The sequence below is a fragment of the Somniosus microcephalus genome, chromosome 15 (assembly GCF_052327205.1).
Source record: "Somniosus microcephalus isolate GS21.2 chromosome 15, FLI_Smic_1.0, whole genome shotgun sequence".
Lineage (NCBI taxonomy): Eukaryota > Metazoa > Chordata > Chondrichthyes > Squaliformes > Somniosidae > Somniosus > Somniosus microcephalus.
The window spans coordinates 108,641,662-108,660,269 of NC_141001.1; the positions used below are offsets into that span (position 1 = coordinate 108,641,662).

The 18,608-nt window shown below is 46.3% G+C and overlaps 1 protein-coding gene across 5 annotated transcripts in view; it reads right to left on the reverse strand.

Annotated features, from left to right (window-relative positions):
• depdc7a (DEP domain containing 7, paralog a) overlaps positions 1 to 18,143 on the reverse strand; it is a 55,918-nt gene extending 37,775 nt beyond the window's left edge. For 2 of the 5 annotated variants that reach the window (XM_086008250.1, XM_086008249.1), the window contains exon 1: positions 17,677 to 18,142. In XM_086008250.1, coding sequence (XP_085864376.1) covers positions 17,677 to 18,031 — 355 coding nt within the window. In that variant the 5' untranslated portion in view covers positions 18,032 to 18,142. Of the gene's footprint in view, positions 1 to 16,996; positions 17,138 to 17,676 lie in introns of those variants that run through there. The other 3 variants (XM_086008247.1, XM_086008246.1, XM_086008251.1) reach the window with 3 other exon arrangements.
• Between the last annotated feature and the right edge of the window lie 465 nt (positions 18,144 to 18,608).

Here is an 18,608-nt window from a genome sequence, read left to right on the forward strand (position 1 = left end):
GGATTGTCGCGCCTACCGTTGCCGACAGTGGAAGAAGAACTGGCAGTGGATCCAGTGGAGTTATTCCACTCGACTATAGTCGAATGTCTCCCAGTGACGAATGCAAACATAGAAAAGGAAACACGAAATGACCCGACACTCTCCTGGGTCTATGATTTAACGGTGAAGGGATGGCCAGCACATGGCGAACCACTGCTGCCAGCATTCTCGCTGAGAAGAGAACAGCTGTCAGTGTGCAGAGAAACCTTGATGTGTGGATCCAGAGTAGTAATTCCACCCAAATTGAAGGATAGAGTGCTCAATGAGCTTCATGAGGGTCATCCGGGTGGGGTAAAAATGAAGAACTTAGCCAGAGCGTTTGTGTGGTGGCCAGGAATCGATAGAGAAATCGAAGAGATGACCAAGAGCTGTACAGGATGCCAGAAGGTCCAAAACGCCCCACCACAAGCTCCTCTACATCCATGGGAGTGGCCCTCATCTCCATGGCAAAGGGTGCACATTGATTTTGCTTGCGGTGGATGCTCAAAGTGGCCAGAGGTAATAAAAATGTCCTCAACCACCACAGAAAAAACTATCACAGTTTTACGAACCATATTCACCAGGAATGGGCTGCCTGAACAGATTTGCTCTGACAATGGACCACAGTTTGTGTCTGAAGAGTTCCGGAGGTTCTTAAAGAACAATGGTGTTAAGCATTACACATCCGCCCCATATCACAGAATCACCCACAATGCAGATAGAGGCCATTTCGGCCCATCGAGCCTGCACCGACATATCCCACCCTATCCCCGTAACCCCACGTATTTAATCCCCTAACACTAAGGGTCAATTTATCATAGCCAAATCAACCTAACCCGCACATCTTGATCATCCAGCCACTAATGGATTGGCCGAGAGGTTAGTTCAAACATTCAAGAAGGCTATCAAGGCAATATGTAATGAAGATATACCCCTACAACACAAGGTGGATAACTTCTTGTTTGCCTACCGGAATGCGACACATGCGGTTACCAACCAAACTCCAGCCATGATGTTCTTCAATCGAAGACTACGATGCCGCTTGGATTTGGTTAAGCCAAACATCAGAAGAGATGTGGAGAACAGGCAGTTTCAGAATATGAATGAAAGGCCGACCAGGAGTTTTAAGATAGGTCAACCAGTTTTGGCCCGGGACTACCGCACAGAGAAATGGCAGCCAGGAACGATCTGTACATGGCAAGGACCTCTAATGTATACCGTGGACGTTGGAGAGAGCATTGTAAGACGCCATGCTGATCAGATTCTAGAGTCACTGGAAAACGTCAACTTCACACCACGATCTGATACACCTGGCGATGAAACCGAAGTACCAATTGCATCTACCGCAGAATCAGTGATATTGGAAGCAGACGAACGAAACAATGACATTGATCCCGACTCAACCTTGCCAGAAGAACCTGATATCCCAAAGAGGCGTTATCCAGAATCAGGAAGCCTCCTCAAAGACTGAACTTATAATTGCTTAACTTCAACCAATGTATCTAGCAACCGTAATTGTAATTCGTTATTATTTAGTTGTTAAATGAATGTTATGTACTGTTTATCTAAAAGGGGAGGAATTGTTGTGTATGTACCTTTAAGAGAATAACTGGTCTCAGACTGCAGTACCGGCAGTGACCACCCCTGTATAAAAGGCCCTAGCAGGCTTCTGTAGTTTCAGTTTCCAGCTTGTCTCCATTCAGTAAAGACTGGTTATAATCAACTCCTGCAGTCCGTGTCTCAATTATACACGGACATAATAGTGGCCATGGGCTCTTTTACATCCACCCGAGAGCAGACGGGGCCTCGGTTTAACAGCTCATCTGAAAGACGGCGCCTCCGACAGTGCAGCACTCCCTCAGTACTACACTGGGAGTGTCAGCCTAGCTTTATGGGCACAAGTCCCTGGAGTGGGACTTGAACCCACAACCTTCTGACTCAGAGGAGAGAGCGCTACCCACTGAGCCACAGCTGACACATATGGAATAGAATGAATACTTATCTAGATAAACATGGGTTAATTAGGGAAGAGGCATTACGGATTTGCAAAAAGGCAACTATAGAGACAAATTTAAGCTAATTCTCCGAGGAAGTCTATTGATAAACTTAGAAGTATAGTGAACAGTGAGGACATACAGGCTGGTGGAATGGGTGAACATGTGGCAGATGAAATTTAACACAGAAAAGTGCAAAGTGATATATTTTGGTAGGAAGAACGAGGAGAGGCAATATAAACTAAAGGGCACTATCCTAAAGTGGGTGTATATGTGCACAAATTGCTGAAGTTGGCAGGGCAGGTTGAGAAAGTGGTTTAAAAAAACGCATACAGGATCCTGGGCTTCATAAATATAGAGGCATAGAGTACAAAAGCAAGGAAGTTATGATGAACCTTTATAAAACACTGGTCCGGTCTCAACTGGAGTATTTTGTCCAATTCTGGGCACAGCACTTTAGGAAGGATGTGAAGGCCTTAGAGAGGATACAGAAAAGATTTACAAGAACGGTTGCTGAGATGAGGGACTTCAGTTACATGGATAGACTGGAGAAGCCGGGGTTGTTCTCCTTAGAGCAGAGAAGATTTTGATAGAGGTGTTCAAAATCATGAGGGCTCTAGATAGAGTACATGGAGAGAAACTGTTCCCATTGGCAGAAGGGTCGAAAACCAGAGGACACAGATTTAAGGTGATTTGCACACAGCAAGGTTCCACGAACTGCAATGTGATAATGGCCAGGTAATCTGTTTTTAGTGATGTTGATTGAGGAATAAATATTGTCCAGGACACCGGGGATAATGCCCCTGCTCTTCTTCAAAATAGTGCCATAGAGTTATACAGCACAGAAAGAGGCCCTTCAGCTCATCATGTCCACGCCAGCCATCAAGCCCTGTCTATTCTATTCCCATTTTCCAGCACTTGGTCCGTAGCCTTGTATGCTATGGCGTTTCAAGTGCTCATCTAAATGCTTCTTCAATGTTGAGGGATCCTGCCTCTACCACCCTTTCAGGCAGTGAGTTCCAGATTCCAACCACCCTCTGGGTGAAAAGGTTCTTCCTCAAATCCCCTCTAAACCTCCTGCCCCTTACCTTGAAACTATGCCCCCTGGTTATTAACCCTCTAAGGGGAAAAGTTCCTTTCTATCTACCCTATCTATGCCCCTCATAATTTTGTACACCTCAATCAGGTTCCCCCCTCAGCCTTCTTTGCTCTAAGGAAAACAAACCCAGCCTGTCCAGTCTTTCTTCATAGTTGAAGCGCTCCAGCCCAGGTAACATCCTGGTGAATCTCCTCTGCAATCACATCCTTCCTATAGTGTGGCGACCAGACTGCACACAGTACTCCAGCTGTGGCCTAACTAGTGTTTTGTACAGCTCCATCATAACCTCCCTGCTCTTATATTCTATGCCTCAGCTAATGAAGGCAAGTATCCCATATGCCTTTTTAACCACCTTATCTACCTGTCCTGCTGCCTTCAGGGATCTATATACATGCACACCAAGGTTCCTCTGATCCTCGGTCCTTCCTAGGGTCCTACCATTCGTTGTGTATTCCCTTGCCTTGTTAGTCCTCCCAAAATGCATCACCTTGTAGGGGTCTCTGCACTCCTAACAAAGAATCTATAACTTACTGGAAGTTAACAAACTGAATTTATTGTCTAAGAACTTTACAAAACAAGAAACTACAGGAGAAGCTCAAAACAGGTCTTTTCTATTTCAATCCACACGAGGACTGGCTGGTCCCACCCTCTGCCTCTGACGTCATGACGTTTCCCGCCGAAGGGGACGTCACGTGACCCACGTGATGACGTCATCGCGTCAGATCGCGATGTTGTCGATCTAGCTCTGTTTAACCAGAGCCAACTTGAAAGGTAATAACATTGGTTACAGACAATTAATGTTCGAGGTAATAACATTGGTTACAGACAATTATGTAAGTCACTTAGTGGTTTTGCCACAACCTCTCACTTTTCAGGGTTAAAATTACTCATCTGACCAACCCGTCTATATCATCCTGTAGCCGGAGGCTTCCCTCCTCACTATTTACCACGCCACCAATTTTCATGTCATCTGCAAACTTACTGATCATGCCTTCTACATTCATATCTAAATCATTAATGTACACTACAAACAGCAAAGGACCCAGCACTGACCCCTGCAGTACACCACTGGACACAGGCTTCCAGTCACAAAAACAACCTTCGACCATCACCCTCTGCCTCCTGCCACTAAGCCAATTTTGGATCCAATGTGCCAAATTGCCCTGGATCCCATGGGCTCTTACCTTCTTGACCAGTCTCCCATGTCTGACTGTCAAAAGCCTTACTGAAGTCCACGTAGACTAAATCAACTGCACTACCCTCAACCACACACCTAATCACCCCCTCAAAAAATTCAAACAAATTGGTTGGACATGATCTCCCCCTGACAAAGCTATGCTGACTATCCTTGCCTTTCCAAGTGGAGACTAATTCTGTCCCTCAGAATTTTTTCCAATAACTTCCCTACCACTGATGTTAGGCTCACTGGCCTGCAATTCCCTGGTTTATCCCTACTACCCTTCTTGAACAATGGCACTACGTTAGCTGTTCTCCAGTCCTCTGGCACCTCCCGTGGCCAGAAAGGTTCTGAAAATGTCAGATCCCCTGCAATCTGCTCCCTTGCCTCACAGAGCAGCCTGGGATACATCTCATCTGGGCCTGGGGATTTATCCACTTTTAAGCCTGCTAAAACTGCTAGTACCTCCTCCCTCTCAATACTAATTTGTTCAAGTATATCACAATCCCCCTGCCTGATTTCTATGCTTACGTCGTCCACAGATGCAAAATATTCATTTAAAACACCTCACCTACATCTTCCAGCTTTACACAAAGATTGCCACTTTGGTCCCTAATGGGGCCTACTCTTTCCCTGGTTATCCTCTTGCCCTTAATAAACTTATAAAACACCTTGGGATTTTCCTTTATTTTGCCCGCCAGTGTTTCTCCATGCCCCCTCTTCGCTCTAATTTCTTTTTTTTTTTTTTTGGTACCCCCCTGCACGTTCTATACTCCTCTAGGGCTTCCACTGTTTAGTCCTTGGTATTTGCCAATAGCCTCCCTTTTTTTCCAAATCCATTCTTGTATATCCCTTGACATCCAGGGTTCCCTGGGCTTGTTGGTCCCACCCTTGACCTTTACGGGAACATGTTGCCATTGTACGCTCCCTATTTCCTTTCTGAAAGACTCCCACTGCTCTGATGTGGATTTTCCTACAAGTAGCTGATCCCAGTCCACTTTGGCCAGATCCTGCCTTATCATATTAAAAATCAGCCTTCCCCCAATTTAGAACCTTTATTTCCGGTCCATCTTTGTCCTTTACCATGACCATCTTAAATCTCACCGAATTATGGTCACGGTCACCAAAATGCTCTCCAACTGACACTTCTACCACTTGCCTGGGTACATTCCCTAGAATTAGGTCCAGTACCACCCCCTCTCTTGTAAGACTTTCTACATGCTGGCTCAAAAAGCGCTCCTGGATGCACTTTAAGAATTCCACACCCTCTAAGCCTTTCACACTGACTATCCCAGTTAATATTGGGGAAGTTGAAATCCCCTATTATTACCCTATTATTTCTATACTTCTGAGATTTGCCTACATATCTGTTCCTGTATCTCCTCCTGGCTGTTTGGGGGCCTATAGTACACTCCCAGCAAAGTGCTTGCCTCCTTTTTGTTTTTAAGTTCTACCCATATGGTCTCATTAGAGGAACCTGCTAAGATATCATCCCTCCTTACAGCAGTAATTGACTCCTTGATTAATATTGCAACACCGTCTCCTCTTTTACACCCCCCTCTGTCTCGCCTGAAGATTCTATACCCCGGAATATTGAGCTGTGTGATCTTTTACATCCACCCGAGAATGAAGACAGGGTCTCGGTTTAACGTCTCATCCGAAAGACAGTGCAGCACTCCCTCAGCACTGCAGTGTCAGCCTAGATTTTTGTGCTCAAGTCCCTGGAGTGGGACTTGAACCCACAACCTTCTGACTCATGAGAGTGTGCTACCCACTGAGCCACAGCTGGCATGGTATCATGTCAAAATTTGCAGACAAAAATAGGGAACATTGTTGACTGTGAAGACAACTAAGTGAATTCAGAAGGACAGACACAGGTCATCAAATTGAGCAGATAGATGTCAGACATAAAGGAATGTGAGGCAATACATTTTGGGAAGACATACACTAAATTAGTAAAACTGTAAAAGGAGGCCAGCAGAAAAACTTAGTTCATATGCATTTTTAAACAAGGGAGGATGGGTTGATTAGATATAGATAGGATCCTACGTTTTATTAACAACTCGCATTTATAGTGCCTTTAACGTAGTAAAACATCCCAAGGTGCTTCACAAGAGCGTTATCGACAAGATTTGACACCGAAACGCACAAGGAGATAGACAGGTGACCAAAAGCTTGGTCACAAGAGGTAGGTTTTAACGAGTGTCTCAAAGGAGGAGAGCGAGGTAAAGAGGTGGAGAGGTTTAGGGAGGGAATTCCAGAGCTTAGGGCCGAAGCAGCTGAAGGCACGGCTGCCAATGGTGGAGCGATGAAAATCGAGGATGTGCAAGAATTGGAGGAACACAGATCTGAGGGTTGTGGGGCTGGAGGAGGTTACAAAGATTAGGGAGGGAAGAGGCCACAGAGGGATGTGAAAACAAGGATGAGAATTTTAAAAGAGACAATGCCAGACCGGGAGCCAATGTAGGTCAGCGAGCACAGGGGTAACGGTGAATGGGACTTGGTGCGAGTTAAGTCACAGGCAGCAGAGCTTTAGATGAGCTCAGGTTTATGGAGGGTAGAAGATGGGAGGCCAATCAGGGGAGCATTGGAATAGTCAAGTCTGGAGGTGATAAAGGCAAGGATGAGGGTTCAGCAGCAGATGAGCTGAGGCAGGAGACAGGCAATGTTAGAGGTGGAAGCAGGCGGTATTGGTGATGGAATGACTATGGGGTCAGAAGCTCATCTCGGGGTCCAGTCAGATGCAGAGGTTGCAAACGGTCTAGTTCAGCCTCAGACAGTGACCAATGAGAGGGATGGAGTTTGTGGCAGGGACCAATGACAATGGCTTCTGCTCATCCAGGACTGGATGTCAGACAACTAGCGTGATAAAGCAGAGACAAGAGAGGTAGAGCTGGGTGTCGTCAGCGTACATGTGGAACCTGATGTGTTTTCGGATGGCATCGCAGAGAGGCAGCATGTAGATGAGAAATAGGAGGGGGCCACGGATAGATCCTTGGAGGACTCCAGTGGCAACGGTGTGGGGGCGTGAAGAGATGCCATTGCAGGTGATTCTCTGGTTATGACTGGATAGATAAGAATGGAACCAGGTGAGAAGAGTCCCACTGTAATGAAATCTGTTTGTCTTGCCTGTATCCGTTTTGCACTCATGTATATTACCCTCCCCCACAGTGTATAGTTTCACTTCCTCTTTCCTGACTAACCTGGAAGGTTCCAGGTCTTGGCTCCACCCCTGACTTCTCTTACTTAAAGATCTCAGGATCTGTATGACTCATTCCTGGGAGCCAGTCGGTGTGTTGAGATGTTAGCTCTGATCTTAGTGATTAAAAGCCAACTTGTTAAAGTCTATAACTTCTAGTTTAGTGGTTATTGAAGGCACATCACCCACCCAGCTTGATGAGAGGTGAGGCGTTGGAGGAGGATTGTGTAGTCAACCGTGTCAAAGACTGCAGACAGGTCAAGAAAAATTAGGAGGAATAGTTCACCAAGGTCAGTCATATAGGATGTAATTTGTGACTTTGATAAGGGTCATTCCAGTACCGTGGTAGGGGCAGAAACCACATTGGAGGGGCTCAAACATGGGGTTGCGGGAAAGATGGGCACAGATTTGGAAGGCAACAACATATTCAAGGACTTAAGAGGAAAGGGAGATTGGAAAGAGGAGGTAGTTTGCAAGGGCAGAGGGGCTAAGTGCTGTTTTTTTGGTTGAGGGGGGTGATGATGGCAGATTTGAAGTGGAGGGGGTGACAGTACCCGAGGAGAGAGAACCATTAGCAATGTTAGCTAACATGGGGGCCAGGAAGGGAAGTTGGGTGGTCAGCAGTTTGGTGGGAATAGGGTTGAGGGAGCAGGAAGTGGGTCTCATGGACAAGATGAGCTGGGAGAGGGCATGATGGGAGATAGGTGAGAAACTAGAGAAAGATGCGAGTTTAGGGTTAGGGCTGGGGGTGGGGAAATTAAGCAAAGTTTGGTGTGGTGGGCTAGGGGGGAGGGAAGGCAGGAAGCAGCAGAGGCAGCTGAACGGATGGTCCCAATCTTAGAGACAAAGAAGTCCATGAGCTCCTCGCACTTGTTAGAGGTGAGGGTGGAGGAGGCAGGGGAGAGGGGTTTAAGAAGATAGTTTGTAATGGAGAAGGGAAGCCTGGGTGTTATCTTTGCATTCCAGGATGATCCTGGATTAGTGAGCAGTTTTGGCAGAGAGATAGTACAAAGTCACAAGGTAATGCTAAACCCATATGAATCATTAATTAAACCACAGTTAGCATATAGCATTCAGTTTTGGGCACCTCACTTTAGGAAGGATACAAAGGCCACGGAGTGGTTGATTACGGCCCCAATGAGAGGCCTCAGTTCTGAGAATAAACAAGAGAAACTGAGGCTCTTTACACTAAAGCAAATAAGATAAGGAAATCTAATGAAACTGTATTCAAAATAGATGAAAATGGACGATGAGTCAGTAATGACAGGGCATAAAACTAAGCCTTCACCAAATAAACAAAGGGAGAGTGTTTTTTATTTTAAGCGCAGAGGGTTATTAGGACATGACTGGCCTACCAGAAGCCGTGTTGGAAGCAGAACCAAATTGCTTTTCCCAAAGGGAAGTGGATAAATATTTTGAAAGTTTTTTTAAAAAAGCTTAGGAGAGAGCAATGGGACTAAGTGGCTAGCTCCCCTCCCTCTCGGAGAGCTAGTACAGACATGACGGGCCAAAGGATTCCTTCAAGGGCTGTAAAACTCTTAGGGGAGAATTTTCCCAGCCCTGGGGAGGCAGGACTGCTGGGAAAATGGCAGAAACTCTGAGCCTGCTCCTCGAGGCGGGAAGGGGATTAGAGCCTGTTAACAGGCAGTTTTGAAGCTTATCCCCATTTTACCCCTGCAAGTGCGGGCTTCCCAACGGCTGCGAACTGCGCCAGGGTCAGCAGCGGAGAGAGGGATCAAAAAATCCACTATGGAGGTGAGTGTGATAGGTGCAAGTGTGGAGAGGCAAGTATGGAAGTGGCGTGTAAAGTGTTTGAAAAAGTTTCCTTACTTTTGCTTCTTCCTGCAGGCTTCAACCCTTGGGGATCCGGAGGTGCCTCATCTCAATGGCAGAGATGACAGAATGGCTGCTGCATTCTCAGATGCCGCAGCCATCTGATTTCTGCTGAGGAAAGCGGTTTTGGTGAGCCTTCAGTGCAAGGGCTTACCTTAGAACAGAGATTGTCAGTGTTTGACAGCTTCTCAAAGCTGTCAAATGCTGACAATTCATCGGTCAAAAAATTCTCGACAGATGAAACGTCATACGCTGACATCCCGTCACCGGCTTTCCCTTAATTGGCCGGCTAAGCCCGCAGGGTGGGCTTAACAAGGTCGATCAAGGGAAAATAGCTTGGGCTGGCCAGACGTCGTTGGGGGCGGGACTGAAACCAGACAACCAGCAGCCCCGCCCCAACACACCCCCATTGACAAAATCCAGCCCGTCGTCTCCAATTGCGAGAAACTGAATGCATGGGAGGTCCCCAGCATATTGTCTGGCCAGCTTCTCAAGCAGAAAACACTCAAAGTTCTAAGATTTATGACCATTTCCCCCCCCCCCCCTCCAACAAAAAGGATTTGAAAAGTTACTTTTTTTAAAAAAATTAATAAAGCAAAGTATATTCCCATAGGTTTAAATGAGACCATGGATGATTAACATGTTAAACGAGCTTGTTTCCTCAGAGACTAAATAAGCAATTTGTTAGCTTGTCTAAGTAAATTGAAGAGCACCTCATACCTAATGTGCTAGAAACAACAACAACTTGTATTTATATAGCACTTTAATGTAGTAAAACATCCCAAGGAATGTTAAGACAAAAAATTACACTGAGCCACAAGGAGAAATTAGGGCAGGTGACCAAAAGCTTGGTCAAAGAGGTAGGTTTTAAGGAGTGTCTTAAAGGAGGGGAGAGGTAGCGAGGTTTAGAGAGAATTCCAGAGCTCAGGGTCCAGGCAACAGAAGGCACGGCCGTCAATGGGTGAGCGATTATAATCAGGGATGCTCAAGAGGGCAGAATTAGAGGAGCGCAGATATCTCGGGAGGTTGTGGGGCTGAAGGAGATTAGAGAGAGATAGGGAGGGGCGAAGCCATGGAGGGATTTGAAAACGAGGATGAGAATTTTGAAATCGAAGTGTTGCTTAACCGGGTGCCAATGTAGGTCAGTAAGCACAGGGGTGATGGGTGAATGGGACTTGGTGCGAGTTAGGACACGGGCAGCCGAGTTTTGGACGGTCTCCAGTTTACATAGTGTAGAATGTGGGAGGCCAGCCAGGAGTGTGTTGGAATAGCCTCACAGCGCCAGAGACCTGGGTTCGAATCCGGCCTCGGGTGACTGTGTGGAGTTTGCACATTCTCCCCGTGTTTGTGTGGATTTCCTCCGGGTGCTCCGGTTTCCTCCCACAGTCCAAAGATGTGCGGGTTAGGTTGATTGGCTATGATAAATTGACCCTTAGTGTTAGGGGGATTAAATACGTGGGGTTACGGGGATCGGGTGGGATATGTGTCGGTGCAGGCTCGATGGGCCGAAATGGCCTCCATCTGCACTGTAGTGTTTCTGTGATTCTGTGAAAGGCATGGATGAGGTTTCAGCAGCAGATGAGCTGAGGCAGGGGCAGAGACAGGCGACGTTACGGAGGTGGAAATAGGCGGTCTTCGTTATGGGGCGGATATGTGATCAGAAACTCATTTCAGGGTCAAATATGACACCAAGGTTGCGAACAGTGTGGTTCAGCCTCAGACAGATGCTAGGGAGGGGTTGGAGTTTGTGGCAGGGACCAAAGACTGCGGCCTTCCCGATATTAGTTCTTTGATCCTGTTTTGTCTGATGAAAGAGATAAATGGCAACTGGACTTTTAGAAATGAAGGCAGTCAAGACTTGGGCAGGAGAAGTTGAAAGGCAGCAGTAACCCCAGAAAAATAACCCAAAAGACTGGTGGGAGAAGAGGTTCTGCTCTGGGCACTAGGCCAGAATGCAGATAACTTAATCTGTTAAATTACATTAATCGACCCAACGATGTGGGGAAAATGTAGCACATTCATTATCTTATATGCCGCAAAAACACTCAACTGTTGCACTATATATTCACCCGATGCGAAATAAAGCAGCTTAGCAATTCGTAATAAGACTCATCTCACCTTAGAATCAGAATTATGCAGCACAGAAGGAGGCCATTCAGCCCATCGTGCCTGGACCAGCTCTTTGAAAGAGCTTTCCAATTAGTCCCACTCCCCTGCTCTTTCCCCATAGCCCTGCACCCTTTTCCTTTCAAGTATTTATTCAATTTCCTCTCAACAGTTACTCTTGAATCTGCTTCCACCACCCTTTCAGGCAGCGCATTCCAGATCTTAACTCTGCAGGAAAAACAAATCATGTCGCCTCTGGTTCTTTTGCCAATCACCTTAAATCTGGGAATTCCAGAGCCGAGGGCTGAGGCAGCTGAAGGCACGGCTACCAAAGGTGGAGCGATTATAATCAGGGATGCTCAAGAAGGCAGAATTAGAGGAGCACAGATATCTTTTTTTGAGGGGGGGGGGGGGCTGGAGGAGATTAGGAGATAGGGAGGGGCGAGGCCATGGAGGGATTTGAAAACAAGGATGAGAATTTTAAAATTGAGGCATTGCTTAACCAGGAACCAATGTAGGTCAGTGAGCCCAGGGGAGAGGAGTGAACAGGACTTGGTGCGAGTTAGGACACGGGCAGCAAAGATTTGGATGAACTGAGGTTTATGTAGGGTAGAACATGGGAGGCCAGCCAGAGTGCATTGGAACAGTCAAGTCTAGAGGTAACAAAGGCATGGGAATGAGGGTTTCAGCAGATGAACTGAGGCATAGAAAATAGGAGCAGGAGTAGGCCATTCGGCCCCTCGAGCCTGCTCCGCCATTCAATGCGATCGTGGCTGATCATCCAAATTCAGTACCCGGTCCCTGCTTTCTCCCCATACCCCTTGATCCCTTTAGCCTGAAGAAATATATCCAACTCCTTTTTGAATATATTTAATGAACTGGCCTCCACTGCCTTCTGTGGTAGAGAGTTCCACAGGTTCACCACTCTCTGGGTGAAGAAATTCCTCATTTCTGTCCTAAATGGCCTACCCTTTATCCTTAGACTGTGTCCCCTGGCTCTGAACTCCCCGACCATCAGGAACATCCTTCCTGCCTCTAGTCTGTCCAGTCCTGTCAGAATTTTAAAAGTTTCAATGAGATCCCCTCATTCTTCTAAACTTCAGCGAGTACAAGCCCAATCGACCCGATCTCTCCTCATACATCATTCCTGCAATCCCAGGTATCAGCCTGGTGAATCTTCGCTGAACTCCTTCCATGGCAAGAACATCCTTCCTCAGATAAGGCGACCAAAACTGCACACAATACTCAAGGTGTGGTCTCACCAAGGCCCTGTACAACTGCAGGTTATGTAGATGGAAATAGGCAGTCTTAGTTCTGCCGCAGATATATGACAATTCAGACATTATAGGGATTAGATTATAATTGTAACAATGCCACCCTGCCGTCAACTGATTAGCTCCAGAAGAGGACTACCTTGATGGCCAATTTCAGCTATAACAAGTTTCAAATGGAATACGTACACAGTATAGTTAAACCCATCAATCTACCTTAAGACAATCACGCAAAACTATTGTCGGTAAGGTGTGATATCCTTCAATGAGTTCCAAAAAAAACCTTGCATTTATATAGCGCCTTTCATGACCACCGACGTCTCGAAGCGCTTTACAGCCAATGTGGGAATCGTGGCAGTCAATTTGCGCACAGCAAGCTCCCACAAACAGCAATGCGATAATGACCAGATAATCTGTTTTTGCTTTGTTGGTTGATGGATAGTGCCGGGGGATCTTTTACATCCTCCCGAGAGCACAGACGGGGCCTTGGTTTAACGTCTCATCCGAAAGACGGCACTGCTGACAGTGCAGTGCTAAGGGAGTGACGCGCTGTGAGTGTCAGCCTAGCTTTTGTGCTCAAGTCCCTGGAGTGGGATTTGAACCTACAACCTTCTGACTCAGGGGCGAATGTGCTACCCACTGAGCCACAGCTGACACAAAGGGTGTTACAATTAAAAAAAAAAAGTCAAGTGACTGCAGATTATGGTATCAAGTACATGCTACACAGCACTTTCTAAAAACAAACAGTACAGGTTAAATACAACATAAATCTAATTCTGGGGGAGTTGTAAGTCAAACTTGGATAATGAATAGGTTCACACTTTCACAAGCAACCAGTGGAACTGTCCCAACATGTGAACAACTTGCGTGCCTTCGATAAACGCCAAGGCATTTCACTGCACTTCACACCAATAAAAAAAAAAGGACTTGCATTTATATAGCGCCTTTCACAACCGCAGGATGTCCCAAAGCGCTACACAATCAATGAAGCATTTTTGATGTGTAGTCACTGTTGTAATAAAGTAGGTAATGAATTATTTTTGAAGTGCAGTCACTGTTACACAAGCACATGAGTCAATCACAAATAGGAATAGATCACAGACAGAGACTGAATCTTTTGAAGGTTTAGGTTGTCACCATATTAGTATCTGAAAACAAAAGTATAAGGCAGTCAGGTCCCACTTGAACTCCCAAGTGCACCGAAGCCAGGAGAGACACCACCACGAGTAGGTGAGCGTCACACCTAGAGCATCACATTACATAGAAAATACAGCACACAAACAGGCCATTCGGTCCATGCTCCACTCGAGCCTCCTCCTGTCTTTCCTCATCTAAATCTATCAGCATAACCCTCTATTCCCTTCTCCCTCATATGTTTATCCAGCTTCCCCTTAAATGCATCTATACTATTCGCTTCAACCACTCCCTGTGGTAGCGAGTTCCACATTCTCACCACTCTCTGGGTAAAGAAGTTTCTTCTGAATTCCCAATTGGATTTCTTGGTGACTATCTTATATTGATGGCCTCTAGTTTTGCTCTTCCCCACAAGTGGAAACATTCTCTCTGTATCCACTTTATCAAAACCTTTCATAATTTTAAAGACCTCTATTAGGTCACCCCTCAGCCTTCTTTTTTCGAGAGAAAAGAGACCCAGCCTGTTCATCCTTTCCCGATATGTATACCCTCATTTCTGGTATCATCCTTGTAAATCTCTGCACCCTCTCCAGTGCCTCTATATCCTTTTTATAATATGGCAACCGGAACTGCACGCAGTACTCCCACGTGGTCTAACCAAGGTTTAGCATAACTTCCCTACTTTTCAATTCTATATCTCTAGAAATAAACCCTAGTGCTTGGTTTGCTTTTTTGTTTTATGGCCTTGCTAACCTGCGTCGCAACTTTTACTGATTTGTGTATTTGTACTCCGAGATCCCTTTGTTCCTCTACCCCACCCAGACTCGCACCCTCCAAGTGATAAGTAACCTCCCTATTCTTCCTACCAAAATGTAATACCTCACATTTATCTGTGTTGAGCTTCATTTGCCAATGTCCATTCTGCAAGTTTATTAATGTCCTGTAATTTGTTGCAGTCCTCCTCAGTATTAACTATCACCACCAATTTGGTGTCATCTGCAAATTTAGAAATTGTGTTTTTGATTCCAGAGTCTAAATCATTAATGTAAATTGTGAACAACAGTGGTCCCAGCACTGACCCTTGTAGACCACTACCCACCTTCTGCCATTGAAATAACTACCTTTACTCCCACTCTCTGCTTTCTGTCTTGAAGCCAGCCAACAATCCAGTCTGCTACTTGTCCCCTGACTCCGCCTTATGCTGACCTTATTCATCAGTCTATTATGGGGTTGCTTATCAAAGGCCTTTTGAAAATCCAGATAAATTACACCTACTGCATTACCATTGGCTACATTGGGTGTATCACAGCTCCAGCAGAACTATGTTGGAGCCTCTGCATCCATTTTAAAAACTTAGTATGGAGTCTCCTCCCCACCCCACCCAAATTAAAAATTACTGCTCACACCCACTTTCTCGCAGCATTAAAAAAAATCAGACACCAAGAAAGCAGACCAACGCCAAACATGCGAGCAAGAGCGCCACAAGACCCACTCCCAGTACAGCTGAACATTGCACTATAGAGATAGCAGATTGAGAGTCAAGCTTGCGGTGTAACAACATCCTTAGTGGGAAACTTGTCGGAATGGGTCAGGGCAACTGACAGTCAGCAAGTAACACTGGGAAGAGCTGTTGTTTCCCCCCTACTGTGCAACCTAACGTTCTAATCTGTAATCCTCTAGATCTAGAATGTCGGCTGTGGCTCAGTGGGTAGCACCCCTCGCCGCTGAGTCAGAAGGTTGTGGGTTCAAGTCCCACTCCAAGGACTTGTGCACATAAAGCTAGGCTGACAATCCAGTGCAGAGGGATGAGACGTTAAACCGAGGCCCCGTCTGCTCTCAGGTGGATGGAAAAGATCCCGCGGCAGGAGAGTTATCCTCGGTGTCCTGGCCAATATTGACCCCTCAATCCACGTAACAAAAACAGATTATCTGGTCATTATCACATTGCTGTTTGTGGGAGCTTGCTGTGCGCAAATTGGCTGCCGTGTTTCCCACATTACCAACAGTGACTACACTTCAAAAAGTTACTTCAACGGCTGTAAAGCGCTTCGAGATGTCCGGTGGTTGTGAAAGGCGCTATATAAATACAAGTCTTTCTTTCTTAAGCGTATAACACAGGGCCATCGAAACCGAATAAAGCACGTCAAACAACATTCAATTTTAAGCTACTTAAAGACAAACCACTCAAAACCAGCAGAATGGTTAAGGAAACACGGCCACTCATCAGTGAGCCCCGCTCACTGCTCCAATAGGCATCCTCCTAACTTAATTGCGTTTTCCCCCCCTCATATTATCCATTCAAAGCTGGAAGACATTTATGTAGATAGAAACCTCTGGATTCTGTTAGTCTCGAGTCTTGCCTTTCTCTGGCACCTCCCCATACAACACACAGTAACCAGCAATGTTTAAAAAAAAAACTGAATAGGAAAGCTATTATATAATTTGATCAAATGCGTAACAACCTCAGCCCCAGGGCAGAGCAGCCTTGACAAACAGTAGAATATTCTGAAACATACACTTTGGGACATTCTATATAAAAAAAAACCTAAGAGAAAGTTAAATATTGCAATTCTACTTCTGGAATCCAAAGGATACTCAACTATTTTAAGCACCTTGGGACGTTTTTACTATGTTAAAGGCGCTACATAAATGCAAGTTGTTGTTACTGGGAACTTTCCCACCCCACCCTTGAACAACATTCTGGGAACCAGTCATCCCGGTCTTCTGTTGCCTGGGCCCTAAGCTCTGGAATTCCCCGCCTAAACCTCTCCGCCTCACTACCTTTCTTTCCTCCTTTAAGACGCTCCTTAAAACCGACCTCTTTGACCAGGCTTTTGGTCACCTGCCCTAATTTATCCTTATGTGGCTCAATTTTTGTGTCTTAAAATACTCCTGTGCAGCACCTTGGGACGTTTTACTACGCTATATAAAGCACAAGTTGTTGTTTTCACTGCCAAACATCACTAACAAAAACAAACAAAGTATTGAAGTGGCGCTCAGGTTTACTCCGAGCCGCTTCTGTAGCCGAATAGCGACAGGTCGCTCTTTGCTGGGCTGATCGAGCGGCGGGCGCTAGGACCCGCGGGCGCACACCCACCCACTCACTCACACTCCAGGGCTGAAGCTGCCGCTGCAAAAACTTTGCAAAACTGCTGCTCCGCTTACCTGAATGAGCCATTCTGCGAATTGGACATCGTGTTTAAAAAAAAAAGCACGGGATACACCAATACTGCGAATGATTGGGGAATTTGCAGACTGCAGTGTGTGTGTGAGAAACTAATTGGATCCGCGCCCTGCACCTCGGAGAATGTGGTTGGAATCTGCTGTAAATACAAGGCGTGGACAAACAAATGCAAAAAAAGGGAGGAGGAATGCAAAATTGCAAGCCAGCGAGAGATTGGTATGGAGTGGGAGGGAAGGAGGGAGAGGGGTCAGTGTGTGTATAAATGGCTTTATGGACAGGAGCGGATTGCACAAGAAATTACTGCGCATTCCCCTTGCATTTAAACATTAACCTTGAACAGTTGTCCAAAACAAACCTTGCATTGCACAACATCGGAAAGAGGGCACAAGTACACCAGGATACTTGGTAACACGGACAAGAGAGCGGCTGGAAACTCAATGCAATAGTCGAGGTGAAAGTTAGTCAACAGATTGCGAGAAATTATGTTGAGATTTTTTGCTTTTTGCATTGAGAGGAAGGGAGGATATGTCCATTAGCAAAGTGACACTAGAGTTAATACATCGACTCGACACATTAACTCTCTTTCTCTCAATCCACAGATGCTGCCTGACTTGCTGAGTGTTCCCAGCATTGTCTCTCTTTTTATTGCTGGAGTTAATACCTGCTCTGCGCGCCGGGCTGAGAGCCGCCAAGTTCAGGTTCAGGCTCATGAGCCGGGCTCGCTCCCGCACTGTCAGTGTTGCCATTGCCCCGGGGATCCCGGCTGGTTCCCGCACGGTCACTGTTACCATTGCCCCGGGGATCCCGGCTGGTTCCCGCACTGTCACTGTTGCCATTGCCCCGGGGATCCCGGCTGGTTCCCGCACTGTCACTGTTGCCATTGCCATTGCCCCGGGGATCCCGGCTGGCTCCCGCACTGTCAGTGTTGCCATTGCCCCGGGGATCCCGGCTGGTTCCCGCACTGTCACTGTTGCCATTGCCCCGGGGATCCCGGCTGATTCCCGTATTGTTGCCATTTCCCTGGGAACAACCCCTCCATCCTCTCCCCACTTTATAGCCCCCGAGTCGCCGCTGCTAATTGGACCCACGCTTCAGCTCGGCAAGTGCAAAAGAGGCACAAACGCCCCAATTGCATGTCAACTCTCCCGTTTAATTGCAGTAGTCGATGGCAATTGCCATCACCAATTAGCATGCACCCCTTTCTTAAAGGGGCACAACCAATAAAACTGTAACTTCAACCAAAATTAAAGGAAACTTAACAAATGAAATCAAGATTCTATTTTGAGTGGGGGGGGGGGGGGTCCAGTCCCTCCGCTGCCCACTGGTCGCGGAAAGCCTCAAGCGTGCCGATGGACACCGCGCGCTCCATCTCCAGGGAACACCACACCCAATTGCATTGCAAGGATAGCTCTGAATTAATGCATTGAAACGCAGGATAACTGGGCTCTGTTTTGCACGTGCCAATAGAATCCAATCTCACGCCAGCAAATATGTCTACAAACATCAACAACTTGCATTTATATAGCGCCTTTAACTTAGTAAAGCGTCCCAAGGCGCTTCACAGGAGCCATTATCAAACGTAATTTGACATCG